The sequence below is a fragment of the Nanorana parkeri genome, unplaced genomic scaffold (assembly GCF_000935625.1).
Source record: "Nanorana parkeri isolate BGI_ZX_2015 unplaced genomic scaffold, ASM93562v1 scaffold37, whole genome shotgun sequence".
In the NCBI taxonomy this organism is placed as follows: Eukaryota; Metazoa; Chordata; class Amphibia; order Anura; family Dicroglossidae; genus Nanorana; species Nanorana parkeri.
Window position 1 is genome coordinate 3,045,252 of NW_017306305.1, and position 19,350 is coordinate 3,064,601.

Genomic DNA, 19,350 nt, shown 5'->3' on the forward strand with positions numbered 1-19,350 from the left:
TTCCCCATTACCTAAATTTAACATAATTCCTAAATTCTGCTATAGAATAGTAACAACACACTTTGTGGAATTATTTTGCATTTGAGTTCTTCCCCCCCTCCACAATTTTTATTTTTAAAATGAATTTAGCTGCAATAATCCAGTACATAAGGAATGGCTGAATATTTACACTGTTGCATGTGTGTTAACATCTGTGTCAAAAGTTTGTGTATGCATGTTGCAGTGCATTATCATTAATTATCACTGGCATCCAAACATGCATTCATGGAGTAAACAAATCCACCTGCTCTTTAACATACATCAGCAAGTAAAACAAAATAAAAAAATAATAAAGGACACATGCGTTACATTGTGGTGGGCTGGAAAAAAATGAGGAAGATACATTTTTTGGCCCATTGACACACATATTGGGGGCCTACCAAATATGAATGGGTATGCTCAATGGGAATGCCCATCTACATGCCAAAAGCACACATAGTGTGAATTTTTATAACTGCTGTATTGGTACTTAATGTTTTTTAAGTATTTTTTACTTTCAGGTAGGTGAGGCCATGATTAGAGCTAATCACATAGCTTGCTCTTAACCCACTGTGCGAAAAAATTATGTATAATACATGTTAAACTGTTTATCTAGCCAATACATTTCCTCTAGGTTCTAGCATAGATTATGGAAGGTTTAGAATCCCTGTCAGCTTTTATTTATCCCTTAGACTCTGTTGGGGAGATTTCCCCTAATTTCCTTCACTGGTGACAAAGCTGTCACCAGGACAGGAAGTGAGGGGAAATCTCCAACAGGGCACAGAGAGCAATGAGAACAGTAAAGGAGGGCCAGAATCCTTGTTAGCTGTTAATTGCTGTCTTTGTTTCAGTTGCAGCTTTTTCCTCACCTCCTATCCAATAATTTTGTTATTACCCGAATAGCAAGTGAGGTGAAATCTTCCCACTGAGGCCTCAGGCAGCAATATAATCCCAAGAGAGAGTATTTTCCTTCATCATTGTATCCATAACAAAGAACATGGGTTGGCTGGAGTTAAACTTAAAACAATGTTACAGTATTTATTCATATTGATGATGGTCATTGTGTTAATGATGACAATGACCTTGTACTATATAAGTAATCATTGATAAGACATAAAAATACATAATTTACAAGCTACATTTCATCAAAGCCATAGGTTCATTGTTTTTCCTGACAAAATATGTATTTAGAGAATCCCTTTTTTATCCCAGTGATGTCATAGGGAAAGGGGGGCATGCAAGTTGAGTAAGTCAATAAATGGCACATCCTACCACAGCAGAGCTGCAGGTCCATTAGGAAACTACTGAGACCCTTTGGCTTGCCTGTATCTCTATCTGCTAGGTTCTAACTTTAAAGAAGTCTAAGCCAAAGGTAAAATTCTAACAATCACTAAATGAAGGAAAAGGCCATCAGTCCTAGCAGTGATCTGAAATGGAACAAAATTGACCAATCGCCAAGTTGCCCTTGATTTCATAGCCAATCTGTTCAATAGTGATGTAATCATGTGTGTATTGGCTAAAGGAATAAATAATAAATTCAAGGTTTTAAATCTCACTTTAGTGCACCAATATTTTATGTCACTTTAACTTAACTTTTTCTGCCTTCTTCTGTGTCTAACACAGCACAGTAATATGGTACAACTTATTTTCCTTTGGATAACAGATCTTCTGAAATTTTCTAAAACTGTTGTACTTCATCTATTTATATGTGTTTTGTAAGTGTGTAAAATATGCATGAATGCAATTTATGCCTAATAGATTTAAAACATCCAGTGTTCTTGTAATATGGGTGCCTATTTTATTATAAACACCAAAAGATTTATAACAGCTCAAAAAAGATGGAATTTGTTGGATAATGAGCAATGTGTATTCTAATTTATCAAATTTTTGAGTTATTACTGTAAAGTTTACCAAAAATTTAGTTTTAGGGCTCATTCACACCAGCGGATGAGTGTTAAGGTGTGTATAAAGAGCATTAACTGGTGTGTGTCAAGCACACATGCTGTGAAGAATTGTAAAATGCACTGAAGTGCTTGCTTTTCTCTATCATTTGTTTTTAAAGTTTATATAATTTGACAGTTGATTATCTCTATGCACAGCAGTATTTTTAATGTGTTATAGCATGTAAGAACATGCTGCACAAATATGCAACATGTTATACTTTTTTTGGTGCACACCAATATGAGAAAATGCAAATTGCCTTGTCTATGCATTGGGAATAGGATGGGCAATGCTGTCCAATTCAGCCCAATGGGGCTGGTGTGAAGGAGCTCTTAGTGATACTTTAAGATTGTACTATGTCTGTTGCCTCAATGGAAAGAAGATTTTAATGTTATTTAAGGGGCTTTTTGGTTTCTATTTGCCCACTTCACTTTAACCTAGAAGGGCTGACTTGTATGTATTACTACAGAAAAGTAAGTCTAGAAATGAGCATGATGGTATGGTTCATTTTGTTCTCCTTTGTAGAGCCAGGCTGCAGCACACTACAAAGGCACTAAACACGTCAAGAAGCTCAAAGCACTGGAAGCCATGAGAATTAAGCAGAAAACTATTTCTATCAAGGACAATGCAAAGACTATCTTCAATTCCATCCCTACCATCAATGGCAACTCGGAAAAAACAGGTTAAGCGATAATCTCTTTTTTGTTTGTTTTCTTGTGTAATCAGTCTGATTATCTGCAATTCATGTTTGTTTTCTCTAGATCATGGAGTCTTTAACTTCCCCTAAGCATCACTAATAGTTTCTGTGTTCTTTCAGGTAGATAAAGCATTGGTCAAACTAAGTAGATGCAGTGCTGACTAAGTTTGTGAAAACCTAAGGATTTTCAAAGTTTTTGAATGAATGGTGCTTTAAGTATAATATCATCTTTATCTAAGTCACACATAATAGACGCTCTTTTTTACTGCGCACAAAGATTTTAACTTTCCATGTCATTATTGAACATTTGAATGAAACAAGTTAGGGCCCGTTCACATGGGCGCCTTCTGTTCCAATCAGCAGGGGATCCGGCATGGATCTTCTGCTGATCAGAACTGAAGGCGCCCATTGTGACACTGAAACTACTGGAACCCACAAAAAATGTACTGTATTTTTTGCTCCATAAGACAAAAGGAGTGGGAAAATGTGCCTGCATCCTATGGAGCAAATCCCGACGCCCGAGGCATGCAGTTTCAGGCGAGTAGTTTTTTGTAGGAGCCACTGCTCGTTTAATACCAGTGATCTAATGAGATCACTCGTAATCACAGCGCCACTTGTATCAGCTGTCACTAACTGCAGCTTCCGTCACAGCTTCTGTCACAGAAGCTGTGACAGAAGCTACAGTCTGTCGAGTGCTCCATAAGGCTCACCGGACCTCCCTGCGCCCTATGGCCCGGTGCGTCTTATGGAACGCAAAATACGGTAATTACCAGACTCATGTTGGTCTATGGGGAATCAGATGTAAATGGACAATGTCCACCATGATCAGGTCCACCAAAACAGAACTCTGATCTGTCTGTTTTTCCAGACCTGGCCAGAATTGGGGGTAAATGGACGCACATCCGTTTAGATCTGGCTGCCCATAGACTAACATTGAGCTTCCTATTAGAACCACCTGGAAAGCTGACAGGTAGACCTGATTGGAATGCCTGTGTGAAATAGGCTTTAGGTTATTTTGTAATCACTGGAACCTCCTCAACCAAACTCTTTTTTTTCTAGCAGATGATCCAACCTGCACAGCTCTTGTCTGAAGTGCTTTTTTAAATCCTGACAAAACATTCAATTGGAATTAAAGTAAACATGTCACAAACTTGGTCAATTCAAACTGAACATATAATGAAAAATGCTTAGTTAGTCCTTGCATGTCAAAATGATCAGTAGATCCAATGATATAGGCATATATGTATCATAACTTTGAGGAAGATCACATTACATTTTAGGAGCCATTCATGCAGAAATCTGGAAAACTCCAAATGTAGACTTGCCCATGCTCCTGTGTGTACTGTCAGAAAGTATTCAAACTTGGTGTGGCCTAATAATAGGCTTGAGAACCTCCGATGTAGATCTGTTATTGGTAAAGCATTTACTTTTTTCTTTTTCTACATTCCCTCCTGGTACAGAAAGCTAATCATTGTTATGGTAGGTTTTTTTTAAAAAAAACATACAGATAGTGATTTATTGATAAAGAAGAAGAGTTCTGTTTTTAATTGAATTTTGTCATCATTTGATGTTGCACTTGTGTGTAATAGCTCCATGCAGCATGTTTGTTCTATTTAAAAATTTGCTGAAATGTGTGTGCAATAATCCTAAGGAGAACACACTATCTAGAAAAATTCACAGGAAATGTCCTTGAGGATTAAAGACAAATAATCGGATGCACAGTTTAAGGCACAAGAGCTTTATTTGAAGACTGATTCATATGTGAAGAAAGGTCCATGGCACAACCCCATTAGAACAATTGGCTTTTTATATAGGAGCTTGTATATATTTTTGGGGGGCTTTATTGGCACATACTAGTCTATTCACTAAGCTGCCGAGGGCAGCCGAGTGAACAACCCACACCAAGTGAAGTGAGCCGAACACTGTTCGGCTATTCACTTCAGGCTGGTACGGCTGAAATCAGCCGTACATCGGCTTGCTTCACATGGCTTCGGGTACTTTTTTTTTTCTGACATCGCTCCGTGTCAGAATAAATAAAAAAAAAGAAACAGCAGTGTTTTCTCCTTGGTGGCTAGGAGCGGGAGACTCCCGGAGTGCCAGGGAGAGTTAGCTGTTTGGAGATCAGTGTCCCTGGTTAGCAGGTAACCAGGACACGAATTCATATGCAATGTTTTTTCTGTATAATGTTTAGGTTAAAAAATGTATTCTGTGCTTTTAGTAAGTCTGATATATCCATCACCATACCACATGTGCCCCTTTCAATCTTTCCAAAACAATGATTTTGTGTACGTACCTGGTGTGCAGAATACACAAATGTAACTATAAGTGGTGGAAATGGAAAAATTATATCCCTCAAATATAACAAACCAATCTGACACATTATTATCATTTAACCACTTTATCTGACCCACCTAAACACACCCACATTTGCTAAAAATCCACTTCTGAGAATAAAACAAGTATCTTTAGCAAAAAAAATAAAACAAGTATCTTTAGCAAAAAAAATAAAGCAAGTATCTTTAGCAAAAAAAAATAAAACAAGTATCTTTAGCAAAAAAATATTCAGAGCAGTGGCGGAACTACCGCCGGTGCAGGCAGTGTGGGTGCCCGGGCCTCAGGCTCTGGGGGGGCCCAAGCAAGATGCCGGCCGCCGGATCAGTAAGACTGTGTTTGTGGGTTTATGGGGGGGGGGGCCCAAAAAAGATCGTGCACCAGGGCCCTTTGTTCCTTAGCTCCGCCACTGATTCAGAGCCCAACTTCAGCCAAACCTTATTCTTTGTTTTGGATAGTGTGGTAAATGGTTGGAACCTCTAACATGTTTCTATGAATTTTGTGTCCCAATTGAGGAGATTTACTCTCACATGTCACAGCAACATGTTGTCACTTGAGCAGGAAGCAATGATAAATCTCTCAAATGGAGAAAAGGACAGCAACCAAAACACTTTTTGACAGAGTGAAGAAGGGTTATCCCCTATGTTAGTTTTCTTGCATGAATTGTCTATAGGGAGAATTCACACATGCCCTGTGCGATCCTAAATAATAATTGCCATATATAGCTAAAGCACCTATGTATCTCAGGGTGTGGGAAGAGTTGGTGGATTTCTAAAGGAGAAGGGGACATTTTCATACAGTATACCTGCCTGTATCTCTGCATCTCATTGTTTTGATATGTTATATGAATCTTTTAAACTTCAAACCTGTTTTCCTCTACTGAACAATTCTATAATACCCATATACCTATCTAAATTATCACTGATAATCTTCATTGTGTGGCCAATAATGTACAGACATTTCTTTAGGTCCCATTCCCAAGGGTGGATTCACCCTTAATATCTACCCAGCTGGCAAGTGCTCCCACCTCCCCCCACACATATGCATTACTTATTGTTATTTAATTTAATTGGAAGGCCTGTTTGCAAACTTGATCAATCATCAGGTGGACAAAACACATCCTATCCCGGTTTGATGCCTTGCTCTAAACATACTGCACTAAAAGAATATACAGGAATACATATTAAACATAAAATATGTTAGCTTTAAATATAAAATATACTCTCTTATGACATGGCAAAGCATGTAATTTAGTAAATGAAACAGAAATATTTAACTTATAACCAAAGCTGTAAATGTTGTTAAATAAAGTAGAGATAGAGCTATTAACATTAGTGTTAATACAGCAGAGATGTTTTTTTTTAAATCTTCACAGCAGTTGCAGAGTCATGCAGCATTTACATCCTGATTATATCTTAGATAATTCATAATTAACACTAACAAACTCTTACTTCTGTTAATTGAATTCATCTGAGTGCCACCACTACCACAATGCTTTGTACCATGTTTCCTAGTATGTACTGCTTGTGAACATTTATTTCAGAATAAGCAGACTGCATCACTGATAATAATGCCTCTAAATATACCAATATATCAGTTTAGCAAGGTGTTACAGTGACATCCAATGTACTTTCTGATAAAGAGACTTCTATATTCTTGAAAGTTTATGTACAAGAATACGCCATAAAACTGATAGACTTAAATGATTTTTGTCTGTGTTCAAAACCATCTTTTAAGTCTAAATGTTTATGATTTTCAATATATTCTATAGTGGTTGAAATCAAACTGTTTTGAATACTAAAATGTAATCAGTTAAATTACATTATAACAATATTTTATATAATTTTATTTTTATAAACCTGCCACAAACGTAGAAAATTCAAGCTGAGCATATAATGAAGTAGCAGTTATCTTTCATGAAAACTAACTGATGTAATCATCATCAGAACAAGAGTTAAGGGAAGCTGAAATGATATGTAAATTAAGCTTTACCCTACCTGACAAATAAGAATGCTGCCTGGGCATTCTTATTGGTCAGGTGACTTTAATCTGTGGAATATGGGAGCTTCCATTGTTGGCTTGGTTTTGAAGATGCAAGTTCCAAGGCAGACATTCTGATCCATTCTTTACTACTTGGTGAGTCACTGACTTGGTTAAGTAACTCAGTAAGTTATAAACAAGGATAAGGGTGACATCTACAAATCACATGCCTTCAACACTGTCAAAAATGGTATCGCCTGTACAGGGCCGGATTTACTCCACCTGCCGCCCCAAGGCCAGGTTCCACAATACGCCCCCCCCCGCGTGCCGCTAGTCCCCCTTCCCATCAATTGAGAATGGCAACCAGATGGGGGGGGGGCATATTGTGGAACCTGGCCTTGGGGCGGGGCTACTTTACATTTTTTTTTACTGTTTCTTTATTTTTATCACTTTTTATTTTTTTATTCAATTATTTCTTCTTATTTTTTACCTGTATTTCTGTACTGGCAGAGTCCCGTAGTCTTATTTTAAAAAAGCCGGTATGTTTTCTTTGTTGAGTGTTCAATTCATTCCATCTTCAGAGCCCAGGAATCGTTTACTGTGTCTCTCAGTTGTCACTATACCTCTTTGCAACATACCTCACTGTGCACACTATTATTTCCAATAAAGCTCACCTTCGGTATATTTCTCCACTGCACTATGCACCTGTAAAATATCTGTGAAATATGTTGTAATTCAAAGTATAGGGGAGCATGTAGCCTTATCCCCTTCCTACCAGAAGTCAAGGTAGAGGCTTAAGTTGTACATTTTCTAGGACTGTCACATAGGGGAGGACAGAAGATTAAATGCTTCCACATGTGAAGGTCAATAAAGAGACACATTTTACCTTGTCAATGCAAGGCAAAATGACAGTGACTGCAACTGCCCCCCCATACACACACACAATCCCCAAACACAGACCAAAATGGAGCTTACACTAGGAATAGACACACAGAACAGAGTAGTAGGGGGGTGCAGCAAAATTGATTGATTATTTTTAAGTACTTTATTTAAACACTTTTTTTAATCTAATATTATGACATGGTATTACATTCACAAAAATATTTAAAAGATGACAGCTGAATTCAGTCATGGGTTCATTTATTTATAGCCTATAATATTTAGAAAAATAACAAATACAACTAACCTTAATTTGTTTTGTGCCTGCAAAACAACTGTGAACAGGCAACTCATTAAAAATCATTTACAGGTCATAAAAATTGTCTATAAAATACTATTTTACCATTTTCATGTGGGAGCATACCTAATTTGTGTGGTGTAATAAGCATGTATATGCATGCATGTCCTAGCTGCATATACTGTATGTATATGTATGTTCACTGTGTGTGAGAGGTATTTTACTTTTTATAATTTCATTTTGTTTTGTTAGTTTTCACACATTTTTTTTAATTAGCTAAACTTCATTACTTTCACAACTCTGCCAGCAAGCCCAATTTGCAGCTATGAACATTTGAACAGTTGATTGTCATGATGTAAGATATAGATACAGTATGTTGTAGTCAAGGGGTTAAAGAGTAAATTGAGGTATTATTTAAAAATACAATTAGGCATTTGTTCATCTATAACTGGACCAAATTGGGTGTCTATTATACCTGCCCACACTCACAGCATATGACTGCCAGCATGTCAGTTACTACCATCATATTAAGTTAGAGGACCTGGAAAAGGCAAGGGATCAGGCAAATATGAGTTTCATGTACACTTTTTGAAAATGTGTCTGGTATTAAATGTGACAAGCTCAGAAGCCACAGTTTACTGTAACAAGTCAGATTTCCCTTGGATACAAACCAAAAAGGATTAAATTACAGAACTGGTGATTTTTTTTCTAAAATGATTATTTTCGGAAGGTTTTCCAGAACTCACAAACACAAATAAGACCTTCTGCTGCTGCTTTTTGAATTGGGTCTACTTAATATATTCCTTTTCCAAATTAATAGATTACATAAGACCTTGCAAATACAGTACAGTAACACATTACATGAATAGTATCTATCTACAATTATTAACAGATGTTATTCTTGGTTCTTTCTAGCATGACGACTTACATGTCCTGTTGTCCTAAAGCAAATACTGATGTTTCTAATGTCAGTGTGCTTAATTCTTCCATATCAGCTAACTGAATAACATATTTCAAAACATATTTAATATCTTTTACATCCAAGAGCATTATTCTTCCATACAAGGACAATGACTAAAGAATATTCAAATGAATAGACTGCAGTGAACAATTTACAGCAGCATAGACTTTTCTGAATATGCTACTTAAATAGTAATTTTCTGTTAAAGATGTAGCCACACTGTTAAGAAATAATCTCTTTCCCAATTTACTGCTCAATTTATAAATGCTAATGGATTAAAATGGTAAACTACAAATCACTAAACCAACACTTTGAGTATATAGTTATACTTGTTCTGTTTTTAAGGCATTTTAAGTATGTAGGCATTGGCCATTCCAAAATCGAGGCTTCTGATCTGTAGCAAATTACCTGAATTGAAATCTAACACATTTACTGTGAATTTACATTTCTAGTGAAGAAAACAGAATTGTTTTGGCATTTGCTAATAATTTAGATCGTATGCATATAATGTGTGGTTCAGTAAGTACATATACAGTACATGTAATTAAATTAATTACTTAGAGATGGGGGCATGGCCAGTAATCAAACAATGATAACTTATTTTGTATTCCCATCACGAGTTGCAGAGGGAAAGGCAGATGGTCACCAGCAGTTAAAGATGTAAATTAATTTTGTTACACCATCAGCAGTGAATAAAATGTAACTGGTAAGGTAAGGATAACTATCCAAAAACATAGGAAAATCCCATTGCCCAAGAAAGCTTTACTCTTTATACATAGTGTGTGCCCAATAGACATTTTTAAATAACCTTCTATTTAATGTTCCTTCTACTTAATAACATTTAATCTATGTTTTAGTGAGTTATGTTTAGTGAGTTCAGTGTGCCCCAAACTGTGAGACATACAATATTATTAGTATGCACTCTTACTCTATGTTTAGGAACACTGAACATGTTATACACTACATAGACTAAACGTGCATTCTAATTAAAATTAAACTATATGGATCTGCATATTTACAAAGCAGTGAATATTCCTGGTCATGTGTTTTAAATTACAAGGAATAATTCATCACCTTTTAATGGACAGTAAATATCACATTCACATCTTTATCAAATATGTCTGAGACTATGGCTACATGAGTAACACACAAACAAAACAAATACAATCACTCTGAACTGATCTACAGTATATGCCTAGCTGCATAGATAAACAAGTATGCAAAGAAGATATAATGTTGGCAAAATTAAAAATAGAATTACTTAATGTGTAAAGCCAGAAAATCCAAGGTAGCCCAAAGATACAACTAAATGTAAATACCAAGATCTTGAAAAAAAGAGCAAAGTCCCATGCAGCTTGTTCACAAAACACAGAGAGAGAACTCATAGCCGGCACTAAGAAAAAGACAAAAAGGAACAAAGCACAGAGACCCATCTGATGTAGTATGTTTGGACTAGATATTTATTGGGTAAAAACAACAAAATTGCACTCACAGATGACCATGGGGGATATGTAGATATGTAGCAAAATAGAAGTCCAACCAGGGAGAAGGGTGTAGCAGTTCACTGTGAGGAGAGCAAGCCCAAGCCAGGGCTTTATCTTGGCTGCAAACTGCTGGTTTCAGTCTCCACAGAAAGGAACACAATCTCTCTGCTCTCTGCCACCCACCACTGTCATCACCGCTTATTGAGGGAACACGTTTGGGGGAGACCCTACCTTTCCTCAGCCTGGCTGGATTCCTTTTTGTCTTTTTCTTATGGCTACATGAATGATTACGTCTCTTTGTTACTCAGTGATTTAAAGTCCAAGTCTGGATTTTTGCAGTCTTTTTTGAATAACAAGTAAAGAATATGGTAGTTTATATATTAACCTCCCTGGCGGTATGATTATTCAGGATTTTAGGTACCAAAAGCGGTACATTGTTTTTCAAGCAAATATATTGTTTTACATTGTAGGCCTGTAGTTCTTAGTAAATCCTAGGAATAACTCACCTAAATCTGTCCAAACAAGAGTGCAGTAGACATCCCAGGTATGATAAAGTTTGAAAGGGTCTTGATTAGAACTCTAGTGCTAAAAATGGAAAGCATAGTGCAGTGCAGAGTTGGTGGTACTCCAGTACTCAACACAGACACAGTACTCCAGTGAACAACACTCATGCTCCCTTAGAAGTGATGTTTATTGGGGTGCTGTGCAGGGATGTTTCAGTCTGCTGGAGACCCGGGCCACTGCACTCTGTGAGAACAGTGGTCTGGCTTTCCAGTGTGCTGCCCACATAGGGCAGGTTCCTAGAGCTCTTCACTAATTTTACTGTATATTTTTATATTTATTTACTGTAAAAACATAATATCATGTGAAATGGGTCATATAATATTTGTTAATTCTCTGTGAAACTCGGCTGCTCCAAATGAAACAAGAATTATATAAAAACACTTTTTTAATTAGTAGCTGTTTAAATATAATGCCCTTTTTATGCAATTCAGAAAAACCAATCTGAGTAATTGTGAATATTATAATATATTTGCAACGATGTCAACCCACCACTATCACTAATGTTGCACACATCAGTCACACCAACTGAGGTACCAGTACCACATGCAACAATATCTGCTTCTATATAGAGTGAATTGCTCCAATATGATGCTGTTGCAGAGGAAATAAAGTGCATTAACCAGTTGCCGTCCGCCCGTAGTAGAAAAACGGACGGACGGCACTGTCGCATTCGCGGGTTGCCGTCGCCAGACGGCATTTTTTTTCTGCTCGCGCGCGCGCGCCCCCTAGCGGGCACGCACGGGCAGAAAAGACCCGTCCAATGCGAACACCAGTATGCTCATATAAATCTGATCAGTTGCCGTAGGTATACAGCTTATGGCTATATGTATACAACACATGTATAATGTCAGCAAAGTTCATTCAGGTTTAGAATTTTATATGTATAAAACCAAATCTTCAGTTGGGCTTTAAAGGAGAACTATGGGGTTAAGGCTTTTCCCCATAGTTCTCCTTAGGGTAACGGGAGGATACAAACTAGCGTCCTCCCCATCACCCTAGGCTCAGTATACCGCGAGTTGTAGCTCGCGGTAAACTGAGACGCCGCAGTATACCGCGAGCTGCTGCTCGCGGTATACTGAGACACAGCAGCTGAAGCAGATCCCGACAATTGTGTCGGGATCCACCCAGCTGCATGACTGACAGCTGGCTCTGCCTATCTAGAGGCAGAGCCAGCTTTACCTGCCCCCTCCCCGTCTGTCCAGTCAGCGCTGGCGGATCGGAGCGGGAAGGGGGGAATCCAGCCCCTGGCCTGTCACGGCAGAGAGCCGTGACAGGATCGAGAGGTAAACGAACATCGGTATGTGTTCGCTCACCTCCCGATCTACTGTGCCGACCTGTGACAGTCTCATTGTCACAGGTCGGCTAGAGCTATGAGGTGAGTGAAAAGCACTCACCTCATAGTTCTCCTTTAACAACTTGCTAGCAGAACAGTAAAATCATATTGATGTTATTGAGATAACTGTCAACTGGCAGTTGAATCTCTCAATAACAAATAGATTTAACTGTCTGTGTAGCCCTAGGCTTAGGTGTGGATAAATGTATACATTTCTAAATTTTTAAAACATATTCACTAAATCCACATGATTCTCATTGACTATAATGAATTGTTCCGATCATCTCTTATTATACCAACACATACGCATTCTTACATTACCAAACATTTTGATGCAGCATCACATACAATAACATAAAAAATGAACTGCAGTGTTTTTTACCCATGCTAGTGTAAGGACTTATCTTAAATGATGCCTCTTGATCCGATCATCTTCTTCTTTTCTGTAGTTTTCAGCATTCTCTCCAGTGCTGGTGCTGGTCTCTGATCCAGCGCTGACTGTTTTGTTGTCTGTGTCCCATGGAGTCTGTGCGGGTGCACACTGCCAGGCTGCTTGCTGCTTGACTTACCTTGTGTCTCTCCTCATCTCCCGGCCGAAGATCTGTACTGCGCATGCACCCACCCCATGATCAGAAATTACTCTGATTGATTTCCTAATTGTTAGTGGGTACCAGGGCTGGCAGAAAAAGTTCAGTCTGATAGGCAGCAGTTGTGCACTGTGTGGGCTACTACTGCCAAAAAAGTAGATGTAGATTACATACCCCCAGCACAGGGCATGGTGAAAGGTAATGTTAATCTACAGATTGTGGGCAGGTAGTGGACAAAGGTCGAGAAATGGCAAAAATGCCTTTCATAATTAATTTTTTTTAACTCAGTATAGTTCTGCTATAGCTAGATTCCAGCATAGCTGTGACTTGATTTCATTTCTAATCCTTTTAGACCTCTAATGTTCTCATTTGATCATAGTTTGTGGTTGCAGATTCCTGTGCACATTAAAAAGACATTTGTAAGATTATCTTTTGTTTTATGAAATATGGTTTTATACTTTTTATTGAAGACTGAAGTGTCAAAATTACTATCAAGCTTGATAAGGAGATTATACTAAAATATTGCTTTTCCTCTCTGTTTTAAAAATACTAATAGAGGTCTACTGATCCATGTAACCTTCAAGATTAGTTTACATTTAGCTTTCACTGATGTTTGAAATAATTCAGCAATCAAAAATGTTGGGTACCATTGTCTATGTAATGGATTTGGCTAGAGTCTGGCATGTCATTTGACAGTCATAGTAGCCATGTGTCACAGTACCTTCTTTGACCCTGATTCATCAAGCTGCAGCATTACATATTGCATGGTGAAATGGCTTTAACAATAATATTATGTTGAACATTTTCAGGTATTAACATCTGCAAAACTTTCTTCTTTTTTGAAATTTTCTTTCTGAAAACACAAGAACACCAGTTCTTTCAACACCTGGTTCACTAAAGGGTTTTACTAGGTAAAAAAAATCTAACATGGGTCACTTTAGCTTTTTACCTGCATTCAAGCTGACAAAAAAGGTATGAACTACACTTTTAGGCAAGGCTCCTGTCATGTTAAGCACACCCCATCCTGATCCACTTGCTTGACGTTGCCTGCACTCCCTTGCTGCTCTTTCCTCCATCAAAGTTGGCACTCAAATCACCATTACTGGTGACCAAGTAGTGGCATCACTCTCTCAGCCAAGTGACAATGTTTGGGCATAGTTATTGGCTGCTAGGCCCAGGCACCCATAATGGAAGCTCCAGGTAGTTTTTTTGGCTGTGATGGAGCGAGGAGCAGTGTGGCAAGATGATTATAAGAGGACCAGGGAGCCCTATGCAGAACACTATAACTTTGCCCTGCATGGACAAGGTGATAGTATAGACATGGATCACAGGCTTTCCCTCCCTTATTCCCAATACTTTGACTGACATGTGAAGGGGATTCCAGCCTGGAAATGGTTTTAATGGCATAGAATTTAAGAAGGGGAATCCCTGGGGTTCTATATGTGATATACAACCTAAGGGGTTATTCACAAAGCAGCCGAGTGAATAACCCAGCCAAAGTGAAGTGAGCCGAACGCTGTTTAGCTATTCACTTCTGGCTTGTACGGCTGATTTCAGCCGTACATCGGCAAAAATCTACTGCACATCGGCTGCCTTCAGTCAGCCGAACATGCTCTGCATGTTTGGATGAGCTGCAGTGCAGAAGGACTTTGACTCAGCCAATCCAACAGATGGATCGGCTGAGCCGAAGCTCCGGCACTACTCACTCGCTGCCGTTCGCCCCTATTCTCATAGGGGCCGAACGGCAATGAGTGAATATTCTGTTTGGTACCTCCGAGTTACCGAGCAGAATAGAAAACAAGTGAAAAGAATGTGAAAAAAAGTTGCAAAATTATTTAAAAAATGATAAAAAACAGGAAAAACAGAAAAAATTAAAAATATATATATTTTAAAGAAAATAAAAAATAAAATAAAAACCAAAATCTATTGGGGCGGAGCTAGCAGTGACAGCTAGCTCCGCCCAACTGTTTCCTATTGGCTGGCACCTGCCAGAGTCTTCTAGCAAGTCCTGGCCAAAGAATAACAACTGGGCGGGGCCAGCAGTGATCTCATGGCTCACTCCGCACAGTTGTAATTACAGATCAGCGTCCCCAAATTACCATGATATCACGGCTGGCTCCACCCAGCTGTCTTTGGTGGGGAGAACAGCTGGCCCTTTGGCAGGCTGTTCTCCCCGCTTCGGCTGTCACTTTGGCTCAGTCGAGCAGAAGCATATGTCTTTGGTTCGGCTGAGCCACTCGGTCGCCTTCGGCTGCTGTAAGGGCTATTAACAATAGCTCTTCGGTTCCACTGAGCCAAAGGGCAGAGGCGGCCAAAGAGAGCCGAAGGATCAGCCAAAGCTATGGCTGGATCCTTCGGCTTTTTATTGAATAACCTCCACAATGTACTGAATGAAACATTATGGAATATTTAAGAAACAATCTTGTCCCCAAAAATTACATGAGACACTGCACTTTCAGAAGTTTAGGGAATCAGGCACTAATTTGGATTTCAGGTCAGATTAATTTTAAATAGTATCCCGCATTTCTAATCTGCGTTTTCACAGTCTAGATGTGGTTAATATCTAACTGAATATGCTGCAAACATAAAACTAAAAATAACTATATACAAATAACAAAGACTCACTCAAATGTGTATGGAATTTTGTCTATACTAAGTGCTCTTAAAGCAAAAATAATGCCCTGTCAATGGCTTTTTGCTACTTTTTTCTAAAGCAGCAGGATAGCACTTTGGATGAGAAGTTTTAAGTGGCTGCAAATGTATTGCAGTAATTCAGAAACTTACATAATTGTTAGGATTGAACAAAGACACAGGTCCATTTAGTTCATTGCGTGTGTGTGAGTGTGTGTGTGTGTGTGAGAGTGGGTGAGAGTGGGTGCGTGTGTGTATATATTTTGGTTGCTAAGAATTCCCACACCCCTGTGCATTGTATTCACTGCGGAAATAATCAAAAATGTTTATCAATGTGCTTATACTCTCAGCTGGCACCACTACCTGGGAAACGAAGTTCACCAATTTTACTGCTCTAGCAGTAAAGAATCCCCTTCACAGTTTTAGATTAAACCTCTTTTCCTCCAATCTCAGGTGGTGCCCCTTGTCTTCTTTAGGGACCTTAGAGAAAACTGTCTATTACCGATTCTGGTTTGATAAGATGCATACAGCAGTTATGACAAAGGCTCAACTGCCCACTCATTGCTTTCACTGACAAGATCTATTAGAATATAGAACGATTCAAATTGACCATGTGACGGATGCACCAGTCCGAACCCTCTTTAAGTCAATAACATGTGACTATACGCAGTTTCAAACCGACTGAGCCATTACAATGACATTTCTATACCATTCCCAGCTTCACCCTGCACAGAGATTTCCCAGCTCATGGTACAACAAGCTCAGGCCAGCAGACTGAGAGTGATCATCACTAGGGATGGTTAACTCCATAGGTAACCCTGTACACACAAAACAATATCTGCCACCATGTGTTTTAACTGAAACATGCACTGTTCTCAGCAAATGCTGTGATAATATAAAACTTAAACAAAGCTGATGTTACCACTGTCCTTTCAGACAAGAATATGGCAGGTTTAGCACTCTTCACAGAGACAAGTATACTTTAAGTTCTTATTTAGAGCCTAGAGATAAGCTTAACAATTTTTAAGATAGTCTTTTAATCAAAGAAACAGTGCAGGGGAAAAAATTACAGAAAAAGATGTTACAAAAAAGAGACGACAAATATATAACAGCGGTAAAAATAAAAGGGGAATAAAATTAAGAATATTTAACAGTCCTGGGTTTTGTAAGTTGTGACAGAGTGTAGATTAATGTACAGAAAATGGATCTGAATGGCTCTTTCTCCAAGTAAGGCTTGCAAAGATTATTTCTTGATGTTAAAATGGAACTCTTCTTGCATGTTACACAAGCTTCTCCTTCTGAGGTTACAAGCTTTGGTGTTACGAGAGCTTCTTGATGTTACGAAATTCTCTCAACCGCCTTGCCCTTTTTGTCGGTCCTCTAAGGGATGCCCCTGAGCAAGCCCAAATGCCAATTAGGAAGGGACTAAGGAGGGTGAGCAGGAAGGCTATGTATTTTATAATCCTCTCATCTGCCCCTCACAATCTGTCAATTTCATAACTATCAACATAGTTTAATATTCTTACATATTACCATCTGATGACAGCTAAATTATTGCGTGTCATGACATTAGCTTCAGATCAATCCCAAAGTTAGCATGTGTGCGATTTATGGCTGGCCCAGGAGGGCTAATGTTGCTTGTCAGACCTCTGACCATTGTAACCCACCCATGATTGATATGTGTGAATTTCTCTTAATGAGATGCAGCTATGTATTAATTTTACAATATCATTCTCCAAGTTATGGCAATTAGATGATATTGGGACTCACATTATTTTGCCGAAATTGAACTAAAGGTCAGTTAAACCAGGCAATCCCTAGCTGAGGGTCAAGTGCTGGCTGTTGACTTTTCATTAAGGGTAGCCATAGAAAGATTATGAGGGTAGGCCTAGTACTACACCTCAGTAATTAGGGCTAAGGACTATCAAAGGCCCAGATTAGCAGTTTTCTTTGGAATGTTGAGATGGCCTAAACAAAATTTAACCCATCAGTGTCAGGGCAGGCTGTTGATTTGAACTAAGAGTTTCAGGAAAATAAGGTGAATATGGAATGTTCAAGGTAATATTCAGGTGCAACAAACTCATTACCGTCACAGACCATACCCACTGAAATCAGATCTTTTGATCTGATCTGTGCCCAGAAGGGTACATCCCAATGTTTGAGCAATTTGGCCTGAAATGCCTAGTAATGTTTAAAAATATGTAGAGTCAAAGGAAATCTCACCGCTCCAATTCGGTAGCCACCATCAGGACTCCCCAGGTGCTGGTCCAATAGGTGCGTCTCCACCTTAGAATGCAGCAGTATACGAACAGACCGCACTATCCAGAGAATTCCAATACTGCATACTTTATTAAAATTCACAGCAAATCCAGTATATCAGTGAAAAATAAAAGCTACAAATTGTATAAAGCTACAAATGCCAACACTGCACACCCCCAACCAACTACAACCTCTCACATGTGAGAGGTTGTAGTTGGTTGGGGGTGTGCAGTGCTGGCATTTGTAGCTTTATACACTTTTTCACTGATATACTGGATTTGCTGTGAATTTTAATAAATTCTACAGTATTGGAATTCTCTGGATAGTGCGGTCTGTTCGTATACTAATGTTTAACAATACCTATGTTTTACCAATAGGTAGTGTGTGTAGGGTTAGCTTTAAGATAGAAAAATGGTGATATTAATCCTCACCCCCTGCCATTCAACTGCCAAAGTACATACTTTCCACCCAAGTTAGGACATTTGACAGTTTAAAGACAGGAGCAAGGCTTAGCACCAGATAGAGATTGGTATTAATTTCAATTTGGAGGGGAGGCATGGATCTGTATACAACTGGAACATGAGAAACTATTGACTGAATAGTTTACCCAATTCTGTGGTATTCTATGCTAAAATGCTTAAATCAGCTGCCATTTTTAATATCTAAGGGTTTCCTCCAACATGATCTTTACAGTAGCTTTCACTCTTGAGTAAAGAAGGATCTGATCATTCAGTTGTAATATAATCCATATTGTGTATGCATAGATTCACATAGAGTTGAAAACAGCAAAACTATTGTCAGTAACATTCAAAATGCTACTGTTATTGTACCATACAGAGTTTAATATGTATCCAACAGAATAATATGGCTGTTGGCTTATGGCTTGAGGCTTTTTTAGTCTGTTCTAATGCCAGGAGATGTTAATAATATTTGTGGGAGCGTGCTTAAGTCATGTACCATCCACTGTTTGCTGCTGGCTAATTCTTTATGCAACTGTTGATAATGTACTAGGTTCTATAAAATGTAGTATTTAGTATTTTCAAGGTGCAAGCACAGCAAACATAAAATAAAATATGTCATGTAAAATAAGAATAATAAAAAAACCTATAGTCTTGTTTAAATTATTAAATATATACTGTAAGCTGATAATAATAATAGCCTCAGCAAGGAAGAGCATGACTTTCCTAAAATAGGAAGCACAGAGTAATAATTTTCTTTAACAGCTATATTTGACATTATCTTGAATGAACAGCATGACTATAGCTGGGAAAACAAAAATTAGTTCCCTAAATGTTTAGAATACAGTCAGATATGGGTAAAAAAATAGACTGGTAAGAAAAAAAAGCAATTCTAGTGATAGTCTGAGTGCTATGTTAATAATGTAAAA

The 19,350-nt window shown here is 38.3% G+C and overlaps 1 protein-coding gene across 1 annotated transcript in view; it reads left to right on the forward strand.

Annotated features, from left to right (window-relative positions):
* ZNF385D (zinc finger protein 385D) overlaps positions 1 to 19,350 on the forward strand; it is a 279,849-nt gene that overhangs the window by 213,565 nt on the left and 46,934 nt on the right. The window contains exon 4 of the mRNA XM_018570233.1: positions 2,485 to 2,641. Within this exon, the coding sequence (XP_018425735.1) occupies positions 2,485 to 2,641 (157 nt within the window). The remainder of the gene's footprint in view (positions 1 to 2,484; positions 2,642 to 19,350) is intronic.